This window comes from Balaenoptera acutorostrata, chromosome 1, assembly GCF_949987535.1.
Source record: "Balaenoptera acutorostrata chromosome 1, mBalAcu1.1, whole genome shotgun sequence".
NCBI classification, from domain to species: domain Eukaryota; kingdom Metazoa; phylum Chordata; class Mammalia; order Artiodactyla; family Balaenopteridae; genus Balaenoptera; species Balaenoptera acutorostrata.
In genome coordinates, this window is record NC_080064.1 from 114322725 (window position 1) to 114342074 (window position 19350).

The window sequence follows — 19350 nt, forward strand, 5'->3', positions numbered from 1 at the left end:
TTGAGGTACATCCCAACAAAGTGATAGATGCAAAAGAAATATAAAACTCTAGAATGCATCAGAAAAGTGACAAAGCTCTTTACTGATGGTCATTTGAGAAAGCAGCAAAAGGGGAATTACATAGCATAATACACAACGAAACTGTCTAAAAACCTTTGTACACATATCTTTTCCCAAAGTCTCTCTTCTCACCTCATTTACCCCTTTTCTCCATAAACTCCAAAACTCTTCTCTCTCTTCACCACTCTTGAATCTCCTCTCTTTGCTCCTCCCTTCCCTCTTGCATCCTTTCTCATGTAGACCAATCTAGCCAGTTCTTGGTTTCTGCCATCCACCTTTCCCTCCTCATCTTACCAGTACTTAAACAATGACCTGGTAGCTGCAGAGCAAGAAAAGGATTTCTGACACCCAAAGAAGTTTTGATTCAGCTTCATATTCATATCCTATCATGTTGTTGGTAACACTGTCAATTGCAAAGCTGACCCGGGGAAAAAAGTATGAAAGACACAAGTTAAAACTATTAATGTTATACTAGAAATAGTAAAGTGTGTTATTAACTAAAAATTAACCTAAATAAATAAAATCTTCCTTACGAAATTTAGATCTACAAAATGTAACAAAAATTCATAGAAGTGAAGACCAAAAAAAGGAAATTTACAATGGAAGCAGCTAAAATTAATAAAATTTTATACAGATAGTTGATGAGGAATCAAATTGTCCTTTAAAACAGTGCTTCTCAAACTCTGTGTGGCGAAAAACTAGTCTTGTTTTTGACCAATCCACTGTAGACTCATACTTTTATAAAGTAAGAATATAGCCATAATGTCAAAGGTGACAACATTTCTAAAGTTTTATTCTCAGTTTCCATGAATTATTTTGTTTCAAACCAGTAACAAACAGTTCTCAAACTAGCACTGGTTTTCAGACCACACTTTGAGTAACACTGCTTTAAAATATACACTGAAAAACATTCAACCCCAATAAAAATACAATAAAGACAAACATAAAAAATAATTTTAAAGAATTGTGAAGAAAACTTATCACAAAATTAAAATGGAAATAACAAAATTTGCTGCAGAAAATATTTTTCAATGGAAAAAGCATTGGAGTTAGCATAATTCCCATTCAGAATGGCTATCTTACAAACACAGAATCAAAGTAATCACTGTGGGGTTACACCATCTCATCTAATTACATCCCCCTAAATCACATCACACTTATTTCTCCTCTGATTTCTTTTTTTTTTTTTTTTTTTTTTTAATTTTATTTATTTATTTATTCATTTCTGGCTGTGTTGGGTCTTCGTTTCTGTGCGAGGGCTTTCTCTAGTTGTGGCAAGCGGGGGCCACTCTTCATCGCGGTGCGCGGGCCTCTCACTATCGCGGCCTCTCTTGTTGCGGAGCACAGGTTCCAGACGCGCAGGCTCAGTAATTGTGGCTCACGGGCCCAGTTGCTCCGCGGCATGTGGGATCCTCCCAGACCAGGGCTCGAGCCCGTCTCCCCTGCATTGGCAGGCAGACTCTCAACCACTGCGCCACCAGGGAAGCCCTCTCCTCTGATTTCTGATTTTAAGGCTGAGTTTAATAGGGAATGTGGGTCTATAAGGAAAACTGAATACATTCTAATACATTGCACAGACAATCCAAGAAAGAACAGATAATTCAGTTACATCTTACTCTGTTTTAGAACTAATCTATTATCTTACTTTTAAAATATTGGGATACCACTGACCCTAAGAATTCTAAAGAACTGAAATTTAAAAATTAAAAAAAGGAAAACAAAAACGACAACAAAAAAAGCACTTCCCTGGCGGTCCAGTGGTTAAGATTCCGTGCTTCCACTGCAGGGGGCGCAGGTTCGATCCCTGGTCAGGGAACTAAGATCCCACATGTCGCAGTGGCCGGCCAAAAATAAATAAATAAATAAAATTTAAAAATTAAAAAAATTTTAAAAAGGAAGCCACTCTATAAAAATCAGACTAGAAAAAAGAAGAAAATCTAATTTTTCCTTCTATGAGAAAGGTGGGATGTGGCTAAAAACAAGGTATTTGCTGAGAAGCACATTTAATGATGTAAGCAGTAAGTTGAAAGTAAATTTGCACTGTAAATGTACTGCAAAATGGATGATGTCAATAAAAACATGGGTGGGTTCTGTAATATCTAAATCACCAAAGTCACTTTGTTGTATGAAAATAGCTGCTTAACAGCCCTGTCAAAAACACACCCAGGACTTCTGGATCTGGCCACAGCAATGTATTTTTTTATCAGATGAAACCTTCCTGCCAAAAACAACTGTGAAACTATATAAAACTATAAAATTACACAAAAGCAGAATAAAATATATACAACAGTCTGAAAGCACTGGAGGACAACCTCTACAGAAATGATTTAAGGAGTTGTGATCCTTCAGAGAAGGGAAGCACATAAGGAGAATCCAAGCTGAAAGCAGTATTCTTGCTTTACTAAGAAGCTAGAGATTAGAGCTGCTGAAGCAGCTGAGATTGAGGGATAAAATTCTGCAGAGGAGGAAACCAAGGAAAAATGAGCCCAAAAAGTCTCTGTTCAAACTCCTCTTAAAACTATGATTGAATCATGGGGAATTCCCAGGCAGTCCAGTGGTTAGGACTCTGCACTTCCACTGCAGGGGGCATGGGTTCAATCCCTGGTCAGGGAACTAAGATCACACTCCACAAGTGTTGGGAAGACAGAGGTTGTAGTTGAAGTCTTGCGAAGGAGGAAAAGTCTTCATAAACACTATAGCTTTTTTAGAAGTGTTGGAACCCCAGAAGAGCCACCCACTAGCAATATAGGCCACAATCTAGAAAGCTGAAACAAAATAGACTTAATATAGCATAAAACCAACCCTTAGCAGAATTTAAGTGACCCTCCAAAATTATCTGCCTACCTGAAGAAAACATAACCCTCTTTAGAGGAAGCTAACAATACCAACGCCTCTAGAATTTTTCATTCACAATGTCCAGCATCCAATCAAAAATTACAGCAAGAACCAAGATGCCAAAACACTAGGGGGTGGGGGAGGACGACAGTAAAAAAAAAAAAAAAGACCTATGGGTGAATCAGATATTGGAAAAAGGATTTTTAAATAATTATGATTAACACATTCAAGAAAATAAAGGAAAAGATGGAGAATTTCACATAGAATCCATAGTGCTAAACTGGCATGAAAAATTTAATAGATAAGACACCGTGAAACAGAGAATTAGTGAACTAGACTACAGAACAGCAGAAACTGATGCATGGACGAAAAAAGAAAAGAATATAAAGAAAAAACAATACACATGGGACATGGTGAAAAGACCTAACATACATGTAACTGGAATACCAGAAGAAAAGAAGGAGAACAGGACAGAAATGATACCTAAAAAAAATATTGACAAGGATTTTTTTAACTGATAAAATATCAAATCTCATATTCAAGCAGCTCTACAAGCCCTAAGCAGATAAAAACAGAAAACCCAAGAAGACACATAATAGTCAAAATGCTGAAAACCAGAACAGAGAAAATCTTAGAAGCAGAAGAAAAAAAGACAAATTATCAAAGTAACAACAAAACTGATAACTGAATTTGCAACAGAAACAATGGAAACCAAAATATAACAGAATGCATCTTAAAGTTCTGGGGGGGGAAAGAACAACCTAAAATTCTATACACAGTGAAAATAATTTTTAAAAATGAAGGCAAAACTAAAATTTTCTTCCAGACAAACAAAATCTGAGATAATTCATTGACAGGAGACCAGGTCTGCAAGAAATAGTAAAGGAAATTCTTCAAGATGAAAAAAAATGACCCAAGATGAAGGCAAAGTGAAGAACTTCAGGATGAATCAAGACATAAGAAAGGCTAACTATGTGATAAATATAAATCAATATTGACTGGTTAAGACAGTAACAATAATAATAACGTCTTGTGGGGTTTAAAACAAATGAAGAAGTAAAATACAATATCAATAACACAAAAGGCAGGAGTAGATATATAAAGTAAAACTGTTGTAAAGTTCTTACATGGTTTGGGAAGTGGTAAAACTGCTAATTTAAGGTAGATTATAGTAATTTCAAAGAATGCCTATTAATATATAGGGTAACATGTAAAAGAAAAATAAAAGGATACAAAACTAGAAAGCTAATAAAGAAAAGTAAAAGCACTTGATTAATCCAAAAGAAGGAAAGGAGAAATAAAGGAACAAAAAACAAATAGGAAAATAGAAAATTATATCAGAAATTACATTAAATATAAATGAAGTGTACAATCTAATTAACAGACAAAGATGTTCAGACCAGGTTTTTTGTTGTTTTTTTTTTAACTCTATGCTATTTATAAGAGATACACTTTAAATATAAAAACACAAAAATGGGGACTTCCCTGGTGGTGCAGTGGTTAAGAATCTGCCTGCCAATGCAGGGGACACGGGTTCGAGCCCTGGTCTGGGAAGATCCCACATGCCGCGGAGCAACTAAGCCCGTGCACCACAACTACTGAGTCTGCGCTCTAGAGCCCGCGAGCCACAACTACTGAAGCCTGCGCGCCTAGAGTCTGTGCTTCGCAACAAGAGAAGCCACTGCAATGAGAAGCCCACACACTGCAACGAAGAGTAGCCCCCGCTCTCTGCAACTAGAGAAAGCCCGCATGCAGCAACGAAGACCCAACACAGCCAAAAATAAATAAATCAAATAAATAAATTTATATAAAAAAAGACACAAAAAAGGTTGAAAGCAGAACAATGTAAACACTTATACCATGTACACATTAATATCAAATACAAAGCAGACTTTAAGGCAAGAAGATAAAGAGATAAAAAGGAACATTTCATGCTGAGTCAATTCAACAGAAAGACATAACAATTCTAAATTTCTGTGCACCTGATAAATACAGCTTAAATATATAAAACAAAAGTTGAAAGGGGAAAAAAAAGGAGAAAGCCACAATCACAGTTGGAGATTTTAACAAATGTCAATCAGTAACACATGACAGCAGACACAAAAAAAATCAGTAAAGATATAAAAGATCTGAACAACATTAGCAAAACTGACCTCACAGACATATACAGGACATTTTACTCGACTCAAATGACATGTATAAAACACCCACTAAATATGTATTCTTTTTAACAGCACATGAACAGACCATAAGCTAAGTGACTCAAGAATTTTCAAAGGTTAGGAATCATATACAATATGCTCTTTGACCACAATGGAATTAAACTAGAAATCAATAAAGAAATTTAACTAGAAAGATCCTCAAACGTTTAGAAATTAAGCAACATATCTCTAAATAATTCATGGGTCAAGAAGAAGTCATAATGGATATTAAAAATATTTTAAGATGAATGAAAACAAAAGTATGACATACCAAAATTTTCAGAATGCAGCTACAGCAATGCTTAGAGGGCAAATTTTAACTTTAAATGTATATATTAGAAAAAAAAAGATTGAAAATCTTACTAGAAGCTAAAAAAGAACAAATCAAATCCAAGGTAGATTGTAGGAAGGAAATAATAAAGAACAGAAATCAATTAAATAGAAAAAAAAAAGTCAAGAAAGCCAAAAGTTGGTTCTTTAAAAAGATTAACTGATAAACTTCTAGCCAAACTTATCAACAAAAAAAGTAAGACACAAATAAAAAGAGGACCTCACTAAAATCAGAACTAAAAAGGCGACCTCATTAAAAATCTTAGACATGCCAAAATAAACATTACAAGCAACTTTATATCAATAAATTTGACAATTTAGAGAAAATGTACAAATTCCTTCAAAAACACAACTTACCAAAACTGACACAAAAAGAAACAGGAAATCTAAATAATCCTATAATTATTAAAGAATTTAATCCAAAACTTAAAAGGCTTTTGACAAAGAAAACTCCAGGCCTAGACAGTGTCCTTGGTGAATGGTTACAAAACATTTAAGAAAGAAATAACACCAGTCTTAAACAAACTCTTCCAAAGAATAGATAATGATGAAAATTTTCCCAATTCATTTTATAAGGTCAGTATAACCCTAATACCAACACATGAAAAAGACCTTATAAGAAAGGAAAATTAAAGCCAGTTATCTCCCATAAACAAAGAAACAAAAACCTTAAACAATATATTAGAAAATCTAATACATCATGACCAAATAGGTTTACCCCAGAAATGCTAGTTTGCCTTAACATTCAAAACCCACTCAATGTTATTAGGCATATGTACCTGAAAACAGAGTTTTAAAATATGTAGAACTAAGGACTTCCCTGGCAGTCCAGTGGTTAAGGCTCCACACTTCCACTGCAGGGGGCTCAGGTTTGATCCCTGTTTGGGGAACTAAGATCTGGCATGCCATGTGGCACAGCTAAAAAATTTTAAATAAATAAAAATAAAACAAATAAATAAAATATGTAGAGCTAAAACTGACAAAACTGAAAAATATAGACAAATCCACAATTAAAGTTGGAGACTTCAATATGCCTTTCTCAATAATTGACAGAATAGACCAAAAAAAAAAAAAAAAAGAATCCGTAAAAATAAATAAGACCCGAACAATGCTGTCAACCAACTTGACCTAATTGACATTTACAGAACAGTGTACCTTAAAACAACAGAATACATATGCTTTTCAAATACACATGGAAGAGCTACCAATAAAGATTATATTGGGGCCATAAAATAAACCTCAATAAATATAAAAGTACTGAAATCATACAAAGTATGATGTGAACTCAAGGGAATTAAATTAGAAATCAGTAACAAAATGATAGCTGGACAGTCTCCAAATATTTGGAAGTGAAAAAACACACTTCTAAAAAGTTATGGTGGATTTTTGTTTTTGCTGTTATAAGCCATATGGTACTCTATAACTATAAAAATTACATTTTAAAAAACCAGGTTCTGACACTGAACATAGAATAGGACTCTAATCCTGTACAGAAAACCTGAATGTGTGTGTCTCCCCAAAATTAACTTGAATGTGTGTCCCCCCAAAATTCATACGTTGGAAGCCTTACCCCTGGCATGGCTGTATTTGGAGATGGGTCCTCTAAGCAAGTAATTAAGGTTAAATGAGTCCATAAGGGTGAATCCCTGATCCTATAGGATTAGTGTCCTTATAAGAAGAGGTATCAGAAAGCTCACTCCCTCTCTCTCCACACACATGCACCAAGAAAAGGCCATGTGAGGTCACAGTGAGAAGGTGGGTGTCTACAAGTCAGGAGGAAAGCTCTCACAGAAACTGAATTTACCAGCACGTAATATTGGAATTCCCAGACTCCAGAACTGTGAGAAAATAAATTTCTGTTGTTTAAACACACACACACACACACACACACACACACACACACACACACACACCTCTTTTCTTTTTTTTGGCCACACTGCATGGCAAGCAGAACTTCCCTGACCAGGGATTGAACCTGCACCCCCTGCAGTGGAAGCGTGGGGTCTTAACCACTGGACCACCAGGGAAGCCCCACACACACTTCTAAATAACCCATGGGTCAAAAAAGATATCCCAAGAGAAATTAGAAAATACTGTCAACTGAAGTTGATGAAATGCAATATATCAAAATTTGTGGGACAGCTAGCACAGTGCTTAAAGGGAAATTGATACATTCTATAGTATTATTAGAAAATAAAGTCTCAAATCCATGACCTAAGCTCCCACTTAAAGAAACTAGAAAAAGACCAAATTAAATCCAAAGCAAAGAGACAGAAGAAAATAATAGACAACAGCAAAAACCAGTAAAATAGAAAACAGAAAAATAGAGAAATTAATGAAACCAAAAGCTTGTTCTTTGAAAAACCTCTAGCCAGAATGATTAAGAGAAAGACATAAATTACGAGTGTGAGGAATAAAAGAACAGACATCATTACAGAGCCCACAGACATTAAAAAGATGACAAAGGAATATTATGAAAAACTTTATGCCAATAAATTCAACAACTTGGATAGAACAAATACCTGAAAACATACCAACTGTCAAAGCTCACTCAAGAACAAAGAGATAACTGAATAGCCCTTTATCTGTTAAAGAAATTGAATTCATAGTTAAAAACATCCTACAAAGAAAACTCCAGGCCCAGATGGCTTCACTGGTGCATTCAACAAAACATCTAAGGAAGAAATAAAACCAATTCACAAACTCTTCAAAACAAAAACAAAAACAAAAAAACACAAAGAAAAGGAAAGAACACTTCCCAACTCATTGTATGAGGTCAGTATTACCCTAATACCAAAACCAAAGACATTACAAGAAAAGAAAACTACAGGGGCTTCCCTAGTGGCGCAGTGGTTAAGGATCTGCCTGCCAATGCAGGGGACACGAGTTCGATCCCTGGTCCGGGAAGATCCCACATGCCACTAAGCCCATGCGCCACTACTGAGCCTGTGCTCTAGAGCCCATGAGCCACAACTACTCAAGCCCGCGAGCCCCAACTACTGAAGCCTGCGTGCCACAACTACTGAAGCCCACGTGCCTAGAGCACGTGCTCCACAACAAGAGAAGCCACTGCAATGAGAAGCCTGTGCACCCAATGAAGAGTAGCCCCTGCTCGCCTCAACTGGAGAAACCCCGCACGCAGCAACAAACACCCAACACAGCCAATAAATAAATAAATATATATATAAAAAAAAAAAAAACTACAGACAACCACAGATGCAAAAATCCTTAACAAAATATTAGCAAATCAAATCCAGCAATACAAAAAAAAAATACCTATATCATGATCAAAAGGGTCGATTTATCACTGAAATGCAAAACTGCTTTGAATTTGAAAATCAATCAATATAATTCACCATATCGACAGACTAAAAGCAAAAACGAAAACAAAAGATAATCTCAATAGATGTAGAAAAAGCTTTTCACAAAATCCAATATCAGTTCATGATAAAAACTCTCCACAACTAGGAATAGTAGAGAACTTCCTCAATCTGATAAACAATAGTTATAAACCAACAAATTCTGCTTAGTGGTGAAAAATTGAGTGTATTTCCCCTAAGAGATCAGGGACAAAGGAAAACATGCCCACTCTCACTACTTCTCTTCAACACTGTACTGAATGTCCTAGCCAGTGCATAATAAGATGGGGGCTGACGGACGGAGAGGAGAAGAGAGAGGGAGAGGAAGGAAGAGAGAGGAAGGAAGAGAGAGGAAGAAAGAAAAGACATACAAATTGGAAATGAAGGGGAAAAAACTCCTTATTTGTAGATGACTTAATTATCTATGTGAGAAATCCCTTGGGACTTCCCTGGCAGTCCAGCGGTTAAGACTCTGCACTCCCAATGCAGGGAGCACAGGTTCGATCCCTGGTCAGGGAACTAAGATCCCACATGCCGCATGGCGCAGCCAAAACAAAAAAAAGACAGCAACTTTCCCAAATTGATCAACAGTTTCATTATCGATCAATATGCCAGCAAGTATTTTTGAAGAAAATGACAAGCCAATCCTAAAATTTACATGGAAATGCAAAGTACCTAGAATAGCCCAATGACCTTGTTTAAAAAAAAAAGTTGGAAGACACAGACTACCTGATTTCAAGACTGCGATACTGGTGAAAGGTCAAATACATAGACCAATGGAAAAGAAGAGAGAGTCCATGAATGACCCACACAAATAGTGACTTTTTCACATAGATACAAAGGTAATTTAATGGAGAAAGAAATCTTTTCAACAAATAGTGCTGAAACAACTGGACATTCACAGGTAAAAAAAGAATCTCAAATATACCTCCCACATTATACAGTAATTAACTCAGATGCCAGAACTCAAAAGATCCTGCATGCCGCAACGAAAATCCCGCCTGCCGCAACGAAAATCCCGCCTGCTGCAACTAAGACCTGGTGCAGCGAAATAAATAAATAAATATTTTTTTTAATTAACTCAAAATGGATCACATACACCTATATGTAATGTGTAAAACTACAACTTCTAGAAGAAAACAGGAAAAAAAACTTTGTGGCCTTGGATTAGGCAAAGGTTCCCTGATACGACACAAAAGCATAATCTGTAAAAGTAAAACCTGGGACTTCCCTGGTGGTCCAGTGGTTAAGAGTCCGCCTCCGAATGCAAGGGACGTGGGTTCAATCCCTGGTTGGGGAACTAAGATCCCACATGCTGAGGGGCAACTAAGCCTGCGTGCTCTAGAGCCTGCACGCCACAACGAAAGAAGCCCGCGTGCCACAACAAAGATCCTGCGTGTCGCACCTAAGACCCGAAGCAGCCACATAAATAAATAAATAAAACTTCAAAAAACAAACAAACAAAAAACTTGAAGTAGCTCCTCATGGCTAATGCTGAAACAATTCGGGCAAAGTAAGTAATGATAACATGGCACTGTAACTCAAATAATAAAACAAACATCCATGAGTCCACACTCATATAAAAACTGAATAAATAAATGAGGGAGAAGAGACTGCTCTTCTTTACAGAAAAATTCCAGTTAATAAATGTAAAAGGAACAACAGAAATAAAAAATCACCATTATAATTGTTGCAGGTGATCTACCAATGGAGGCTAAAATTAGGGGGGGAACATCTGAAGAGAAAAAGGATATATGCATAGTTTCAAAGTATCTCATGCAAGATATGTAGTAATTATGAATGAAATATAGACAAACAACAGAATAACGAACAAACATTTCACCAAAAAATATCTACAAATGGCCAATAAATACATGAAAATATGCTTTATATCATTATTCATTAGGGAAATGCAAGTTAACACAAGGAAATACACCTAGCAGAACAGATAGAATTAAGAAGTCTGTTAACTGCTGGCAAGGATGTGGATCAACTGTAAATCTCATACATTCCTGCTGGGAATGTAAAATGGTACAGCTACTCTGGAAAACAGTTTAGCAGTTTCGTATAAAGTTAAACATACATTTACTGTAAGACCCAGCAATGTCACTCCTAGTTATTACCCCAAGAAAAATGAAAACGTGTCTATCAAAGAACTAGGGATTTCCCTGGTGGTGCAGTGGTTAAGATCTGCCTGCCAATGCGCCTTCCTGCTCCAGGAAGATCCCACATGCCGCGGATCAACTAAACCTGTGCACCACAACTACTGAGCCCACGTGCCACAACTACTGAAGCCCGCATGCCTACAGCCCGTACTCTGCAACAAGAGAAGCCACTGCAATGAGAAGCCCGCACACAGCAACGAAGACCCAATGCAAACAAAAATAAATAAATAAAATACAAATAAATTTATTAAAAAAAAAGAATTATATGTGGGGACTTCCCTGGCGGTCCAGTGGTTAAGACTCCACACTCCCAATGCAGGGGGCACTGGTTCAATCCGTGGTCGGGGAACTAAAATCCCATATGCCACGTGGGGTAGCCCAAAAAAAGAAAAAAAAAAAAAAAGAACTACATGTGAAGGTTTATAGCAGCTTTAGTCATAACAGGCAAAAACTAGAAAGAACCCAAATGTCCATCAGCTGGTGAACAGATAAACAAATTGTGGTGTATCTATACAATAGAATACTACTCAGCAATGAAGAACAAACATGAATTAATCTCAAAAGCATTACATGAAGTGAAAGATACGGGATGCACACAATACTGTAAATCAACTATACTTCAATAAAAATTTTAAAAGATACCAGATGCAAAAGGTTACATACAGGGCTTCCCTGGTGGCGCAGTGGTTGAGAATCTGCCTGCCAATGCAGGGGACACGGGTTCAAGCCCTGGTCTGGGAAGATCCCACATGTCGCAGAGCAGCTGGGCCCGTGAGCCACAACTACTGAGCCTGCGTGTCTGGAGCCTGTGCTCCGCAACAAGAGAGGTAGCGATAATGAGAGGCCCGCACACCGCAATGAAGCGTGGCCCCCACTTGCTCCAACTAGAGAAAGCCCTTGCACAGAAATGAAGACCCAACACAGCCATAAATAAATAAATAAATAAATAAACCCAAAGTTTAAAAAAAAAGGTTACATACATACTGCATAACACCTATATATAATATTGCAGAAAACACAAAACTGTAAGAATAAAATTGAGATCACTGGTTCCCAAAGGCTGAGAATAAAGGACTGCAAAGGGGAGTGAGGGAACTTTTAGAGAGAGATGTTCCATATATTGATTGTAGTGGCAGTTACACAACTATGTCCATTTTTCAAAACTCACTGAAAAAATTTTATTGTACGAAAATTATCTCAATAAATCTGACATTAAAAAAGAATCAATGTAACTCTCCATATTAACAGACTAAAGGAGGGAATTCCCTGGCAGTCCAGTGATTAGGACTCCGCACTTCCACTGCAGGGAGCATGAGGTCGATCCCTGGTCAGGGAACTAAGATCCCACATGCCACACAACACAGCCAAAAACAAAAAAAACAACAACAAAAAAAACCAGAATAAAGGAGAAAAAACATACAATAATCTTAATAGAGATTTTTAAAAAGCATTTGACCAAATTCAGTATGTGATAAAACTCTCAGAAAACTAGGAAAAAATTTTTCATAATCTGATACAATATATCTATAAAAAGCCTACAACTATCATCACACATAATAAGGAATACTGAACACCTTCCCCCAAGTTCAGAAATAAGACGTGGATGTCCACTATCACAACTTCTAACCTACATAGCAATGGAGGTCTATTATTTGCGATGAGAAAAAGAAATCGTAAGTGTTCACTTTAAAACCATTTGTTAAGCTAAATAAAGAAGTCTTTATTCATTTGTCTGTATATGTTATATTTCACAATAAAAATATAATGTTTCAGGCTTCCTTGGTGGCACAGTGGTTAAGAATCCACCTGCCAATGAAGGGGACATGGGTACTACCCTGGTCCGGGAAGATCCCACATGCCGCGGAACAACTAAGCCCATGTGCCACAACTACTGAGCCTCTGCTCTACAGCCCGCGAGCCACAACTACTGAGCCCTCATCCCACAACTACTGAAGCCCACGCACCTAGAGCCCATGCTCCACAACAAGAGAAGCCACAGCAATGAGAAGCCCACACACCACAACGAAGAGCAGCCCCTCTCAGTGCAACTAGAGAAAGCTCGCGCACAGCAACGAAGACCCAGTGCAGCCCAAAATAGATAATAATAAATAAAATAAATTAAAAAAAAAAATATATATATATATATAAAATGTTTCAAAAAAACTTTAAGGAGGCCTAATCCTATGACCTAGCAATTCCACACAACAAAAATTAGGCATATATGTTCACCAAAAGATCTACAGTAGAATGTTCACAGCAGCACCATTCAGAGTAGCCTACAACTGGTAAGTATTCACTCATTAAGAGTTGAATTAGGGCTTCCCTGGTGGCGCAGTGGTTGAGAATCTGCCTGCCAATGCAGGGGACACGGGTTCGAGCCCTGGTCTGGGAAGATCCCACATGCCGCGGAGCAACTGGGCCCGTGAGCCACAACTACTGAGCCTGAGCGTCTGGAGCCTCTGGTCCGCAACAAGAGAGGCCGCGATAGTGACAGGCCCGCGCACCGCGATGAAGAGTGGCCCCCACTCGCCGCAACTGGAGAAAGCCCTCGCACAGAAACGAAGACCCAACACAGCCAAAAATAAAAAATAATAAATAAATAATAAATTTAAAAACTTAAAAAAAAAAAAAAAGAGTTGAATTAATAAAGAAAATACAGACTATTCTAACAACAGAATGCTATATCGTAATGAAAATGAACAATCTACAAGTACATGCAACAATGTGGACCAACTTCATAAACATAATGTTGAGTGGGAAAAGGCAGTCAAAAAACATATTCATATTTCACATAAAGTACAAAACAGGTGAACTAATCTGTGCTGCTAGAAGTCAAGATAATGGTTACCCATGGGTGGGTGTCAGTAATAAATGAAAGGAAGGACTTCTGGATACTAGTAATACTATTTCTTGATCTGGTTGCTGGTTACATGGGTTTATTCAATCTTTGAAAATTCAGTGAACTTGGATACCTTGGGATATGTGCAGTTTTCTGCATATTATACTTCAATAAAGAGGATTTTTTTTTAAAGAAAAGAAAAGAAAGCCTACCCATTGGAATATAGAGTCCACCATCCTCTATCTCTTCCTCAGCTTGGTGAGCTAGAGTCCTGAGTGGCTTTTCTTGAGGAGAGGCACAGACATCTGGCTGAGATGATTTCCTAGGCTGGGCTGCTGGTTTTGCAGAGGGACTGTCTGATGGTAATGAAGGCATCTCCCCTCCAGAATGCATTTGAGATTTTCCTGGAAGAATCACAAATATTGCTCCACACTTTGTCCATTCTCAATTATACTCTGTTGTAGAAATCAGCATCTTGTTATAAAGTCCTTTTTAGTTAGATAACTTCATTAATGATGCATTTACTATACAGGCATTCCTCTCTCTTAAAGACAGTATCCTAAGAAAAATATTGAAATCAAAGCTCAGGTCCAATTTACTCATCTGTAACGTCAGGGAATTGAACTAGGTAATCGCTAAGGTCTTTCTAGTTCTAATATGCATTTTTTTTCCCTATGAAAAAATCATATTCGTAATTGTAGGGAGGGGGGAGGTATATTCCTGATAACAAAAGGATATTTTATATAGGTGACCATTAACACCACATTTAATCGACTATAAATGATATAGGACTTCCCTGGCGGCTCAGTGCTTAAGAATCCACCTGCCAATGCAGGGGACACGGGTTCGAGCCCTGGTCCGGGAAGATCCCACATGCCGCGGAACAACTAGGCCCATGCGCCACAACTACTGAGCCTCCACTCTAGAGCCTACAAGCTACAACTACTGAGCCTGCATGCCACAATTACTGAAGCCCGTGCACCTAGAGTCCGTGCTCCGCAACAAGAGAAGCCACCGTAATGAGAAGCTCGTGCACCGCGGCAAAGAATAGCCCTCGCTCTCCGCAACTAGAGAAAAGCCCGCGTGCAGCAACAAAGACCCAATGCAGCCAAAAATACATAATTAAATTTTTTTTTAAAGATATACATTATAAAATAAATAAATAAATAAAGTAACTATTAAAAAAAAAAAAAAAAAAGATATACATTATAAAATGTCCTGAACTTTCTGACTCTGTAAGATCAATCTTACAAAGCATTAGAGTAAAAATCACCATAACATTATAAATACATGGTTATACAGTTCATTAGACAACTTTCTCCTTTCCTCACCTCAACTCTTTTTTGTTTGTTTGTTTGTTTTTTTGGCTGAGCCGCATGGGTTGTGGGATCCTAGTTCCCCAAACAAGGATGGAACTCAGGGCCCCGGCAGTGAGAGCGCTGAGTCCCAACCACTGGACTGCCAGGGAATTCCCTCCTCACCTCAACTCTTAAAGAGTGCTACCTTTCTTTCCATTTTTTGTGAGGGGCATTAAAAAGACAAAGAAACATTCATGCAATATCAAAAGCAAACATTAGAATCAAGCTGTCATAGGAACAAGAATACATAGAGGCTTGTGTATACACAGAAGATCTACAGAATATACACAAGGCATTGTTAAATAGTGATTGCTTCTGAGAACTTGGAAAACAAGAGGAGAAAGTGAAAGGGTACCTAACTTTTCCCTGTGTACTTTCTGCATTTAGGAACTTTTTTTCCATGTTTGTGTATTACATAGTTGAAAAAAATTGTTTTTCAAAAAGAGATCAAGTTATTTGTTACTGAGCCCCATTCAAAACAGATAATACTTTTTTAGACTGTTATCCCATCAATATTAGCAGTTTCAACTGGTATACACAAGATTTTTAATTGGAGGACACCCTGTCAACAAAGAAAAAAAGCCTTTATTTTCAACTAAAGTATGAATGAATCCTTAATTCTATTTACTCTCAATCTTACTTCCTTTACTTCAGGAGCCCATGATTAATTCACAATGTCAAAAAGGCTAAAAGCTGTAGCTTTAATAGGGACTGTACAACGAGTTGAAATCTAAATCCAACAAATCAAAAGTTCCTCTCGGGGGCTTCCCTGGTGGTGCAGTGGCTGAGAGTCTGCCTGCCAATGCAGGGGACACGGGTTCGAGCCCTGGTCTGGGAAGATCCCACATGCCGCGGAGCAACTGGGCCTGTGAGCCACAACTACTGAGCCTGCGCGTCTGGAGCCTGTGCTCCGCAACAAGAGAGGCCGCGATAGTGAGAAGCCCGCGCACTGCGATGAAGAGTGGCCCCCGCTCGCCGCAACTGGAGAAAGCCCTCGCACAGAAACGAAGACCCAACACAGCCAAAAATAAATAAATAAATAAATAAATTTATTAAAAAAAAAAAAAAGTTCCTCTCAGGCAAATTTCTTATAAGAGGGAGGAACTTCAATCAATAGCACAGCAGAGCTTTCTCATTAATCAACAATCGTTAATAATTTTTAGAATTAATGTCTAACATTTAAAAACTGAACTGATGCAAATGATTTTTTTAAACAAACATACCAGAATCTTTACATCTAAGCAAAACACAGAAGTTCACTTTGGTACGTAGAGCTTCCATTGATACTTTTTCCACCTCAAACAGTTGGAACTACTCCAAAACTGTCCCTACAGTTTATCAGCTGCACTATACTCTACATAGAGAAAATATTCCTTTTCTCTGCAACCTTTTTTTCCTGATCCCATCTCATTGCTTCTCAATTTAATTTCCCTCCTACAGAACCCCCTAGGATCCCACTCTTCTTTTCCTCTTATCAATCTGCTAGATGCCAAAGACCTTAGAAAGAGAAGTCAAGATGGGTAAGAGAGGAACTTCCCTCTCTTAACCTCTCAGTGGTTAAGAATCTGCCTTCCAATGCAGGGGGACGTGGGTTTGATCCCTGGTAGGGGAACTAAGATCCTACATGCCGCAGGGCAACTAAGCCCGCACGCTGTGGAGCCCACGCGCCGCAACAGAAGATCCCACATGCCTGCCGCAATGAAGATCCCGCGTGCCACAGCTAAGACCCAATGCAGCCAAATAAAGAAAGAAATAAAGTAATAAAGAAGGATAAGAGAGAGAAGTAAAAGCCTTATTCAGAGCACAGCTGTAACTTGTTTACCGCCAGTCTAACAACTTCAAATTGATAACATGAAAATAATTAGCTGAAAACTGTAAAAACCAACTAATTTTAAGCTGAAATCTGCCTAAGTTAATCATTTTTAGAAGGCAAAGAAAGGAAAAAAAGGCTTAAGTTGAAATCTGGGTCCATAAATCAATTTTAAAACAATTAAAATTCTATAAGAATAAACACCAATATAGAGAAAGGTTTAATCACTAGCACCTGCAGTCTAGAAACATGACTTAACAGTGTATATCAATTATAACACAATGCTGATACTTCAAAATAACCTAGATGTTTTTTCTGTTTTTTCCCCCCACATAATCATAATAAAAAAACCCAAAAGGTCACTTAAAAGAAAGCAAAACAACGAAAAGAATATGCACTAAATTATAACAGTAATTACTCTGAGCAGTAAGATTATGGGTGATTTTTATTTTCTTCTTTCAGTTTTTCAATATTTTCCAAAACACACATGTATGAATTTTCAATCTTCCTTCTTTCCTCCTTTCTGCTTTTTATGTGCCATTTCTATTTGGCCGAACAAAGTTACTTGGGGGGTAAAAAGGAGTCATAATGTACTTCTTTTACTGGTATTACTTGTATATACAGCTAATTGAAGTACAAGGTGGGAGAATCAACGGGGTAGTAGTATTACATATAATCCTAAAAAATAAATGTTTATTTATCTACACTTGGATATTTGTAAACTGACCACTGAAAATATCTCTAGATTCCTCTCCTTAATAGGTGAGTGACTTTGAACCCCTACTTAATTTTACATTCCTTCTCTAGCACTTTAATCCTGCATTTTCCTCCATTTCCTCCTGTCTTCATGTCACAAATACAACCTAGCCAAGGAAAAAGTTCTATAGTCTTGCCACCCCCTCTAGCGATTTCCATTCTCCCATGGCACAAATTATTACTGGGGCTTTCATCCCTCCCTCTTTAATTCCATCATTTGATTTCCTTTTTCTAGAAGACTCTCCTAAATCTACTCTCAAAGATCATCAACCTTTAAATGTAATATTTTCTCAGGCATCATTATATCTCCTTTGTCACTAAATTTTAAATGATGTATCTGTTCTTAAAACTCTCCTCCCAGGGCTTCCCTGGTGGTGCAGTGGTTGAGAGTCTGCCTGCCAATGCAGGGGACACGGGTTCGAGCCCTGGTCTGGGAAGATCCCACATGCCGCGGAGCAGCTGGGCCCGTGAGCCACAACTACTGAGCCTGCGCGTCTGGAGCCTGTGCTCCGCAACAAGAGAGGCCGCGATAGTGAGAGGCCCGCGCACCATGATGATGAATGGCCCCCCGCTTGCCGCAACTAGAGAAAAAGCCCTCGCACAGAAATGAAGACCCAACACAGCCAAAAATAAACAAATAAATAAAATAAAGAGGAAACATTTTTTAAAAAAAACAAAAAAATCCCTCCTCCCTCCTTGACTTTCACTATTACTTCTGCAGTTTTCCCTTCTCTGTCATCTTCTTCCATGCTCCTTTCCATGAAGAAGAACCACAATTAACACTTTTCTAGTCCTATCTCTTACCAACTGAGATTGAGAAAACTCCAATCTCAATTTTCTATTTTTCCTTGATGGCGCCTCACACTCCATATACCTAAAGCTGAACTCATTTCAACCCCCTCAAATACCTTCCCCGTGAAGGCATGCTTCACCGTCCCCCAGTCCAGTTATCTTAAATGGTATCAGTCTCTGAGTAATATTAATTCTTTCTTTGTAATGTCTCTGAGATATACCCTTTCTTCTCTATCCTTACTGCCAACATCCTACACCAATACTTTATACAGTCTCAAGGGATAACAGCATGGCTCTGTATAGTAATCTGGATCTATCCTTTCTATCTGAAGCCCTGCTACCCTCCCACACAAACACAGCACTTCTATGTGTTTGTAGAAAATGCTATTCTGCCTCCACTCCTTCACCCCAATCCATCGAACCCTATCAATCCAAGTTCTGATTTCAAAAATCCTAATTACTTGTACCACACTAGCACTTAATCACATAGTATCTTAAACTGCTCCAAATGAATTATCCATAATTCATTTGGAGCAGTGTCTTGTCTTCCCAACTAGACTATAAGCTTTTTGAGGTCAGAACTATGCTTTCTGCTTCTTTTGTTAATTGGCTATAACCTTCAGGAAACGTTGAAACACTTAAGTGTGAAAAACAAAGCCCTTCACAATCTAAACACAATCTACCGCTCTGAAGATATCTCTCACTACCTCTTCTGCCTCTGCCTCTGCTCAGACTGTTCTTGGCCTAAGATACTCCATGCCACCAGTCCATCAAACCACAACTCATCTTTCAAGTCCTAAGGGTTATGTCACCTCTGTAGAGCCTTACCAAATGCCGAAGGCAGC

General features: G+C 37.9%; 1 protein-coding gene across 6 annotated transcripts in view; it reads right to left on the reverse strand.

Annotated features, from left to right (window-relative positions):
• The window catches only part of GON4L (gon-4 like), a 90050-nt gene that overhangs the window by 67937 nt on the left and 2763 nt on the right, over window positions 1–19350 (reverse strand). For 5 of the 6 annotated variants that reach the window (XM_007171902.2, XM_007171897.2, XM_057542711.1 and 2 more), the window contains one exon: window positions 14002–14193. The exons of the other annotated variant lie outside the window; for it this stretch is intronic. In XM_007171902.2, the coding sequence (XP_007171964.2) occupies window positions 14002–14182 (181 nt within the window). In that variant the 5' untranslated portion in view covers window positions 14183–14193. The remainder of the gene's footprint in view (window positions 1–14001; window positions 14194–19350) is intronic. 6 annotated transcript variants of the gene reach the window in all.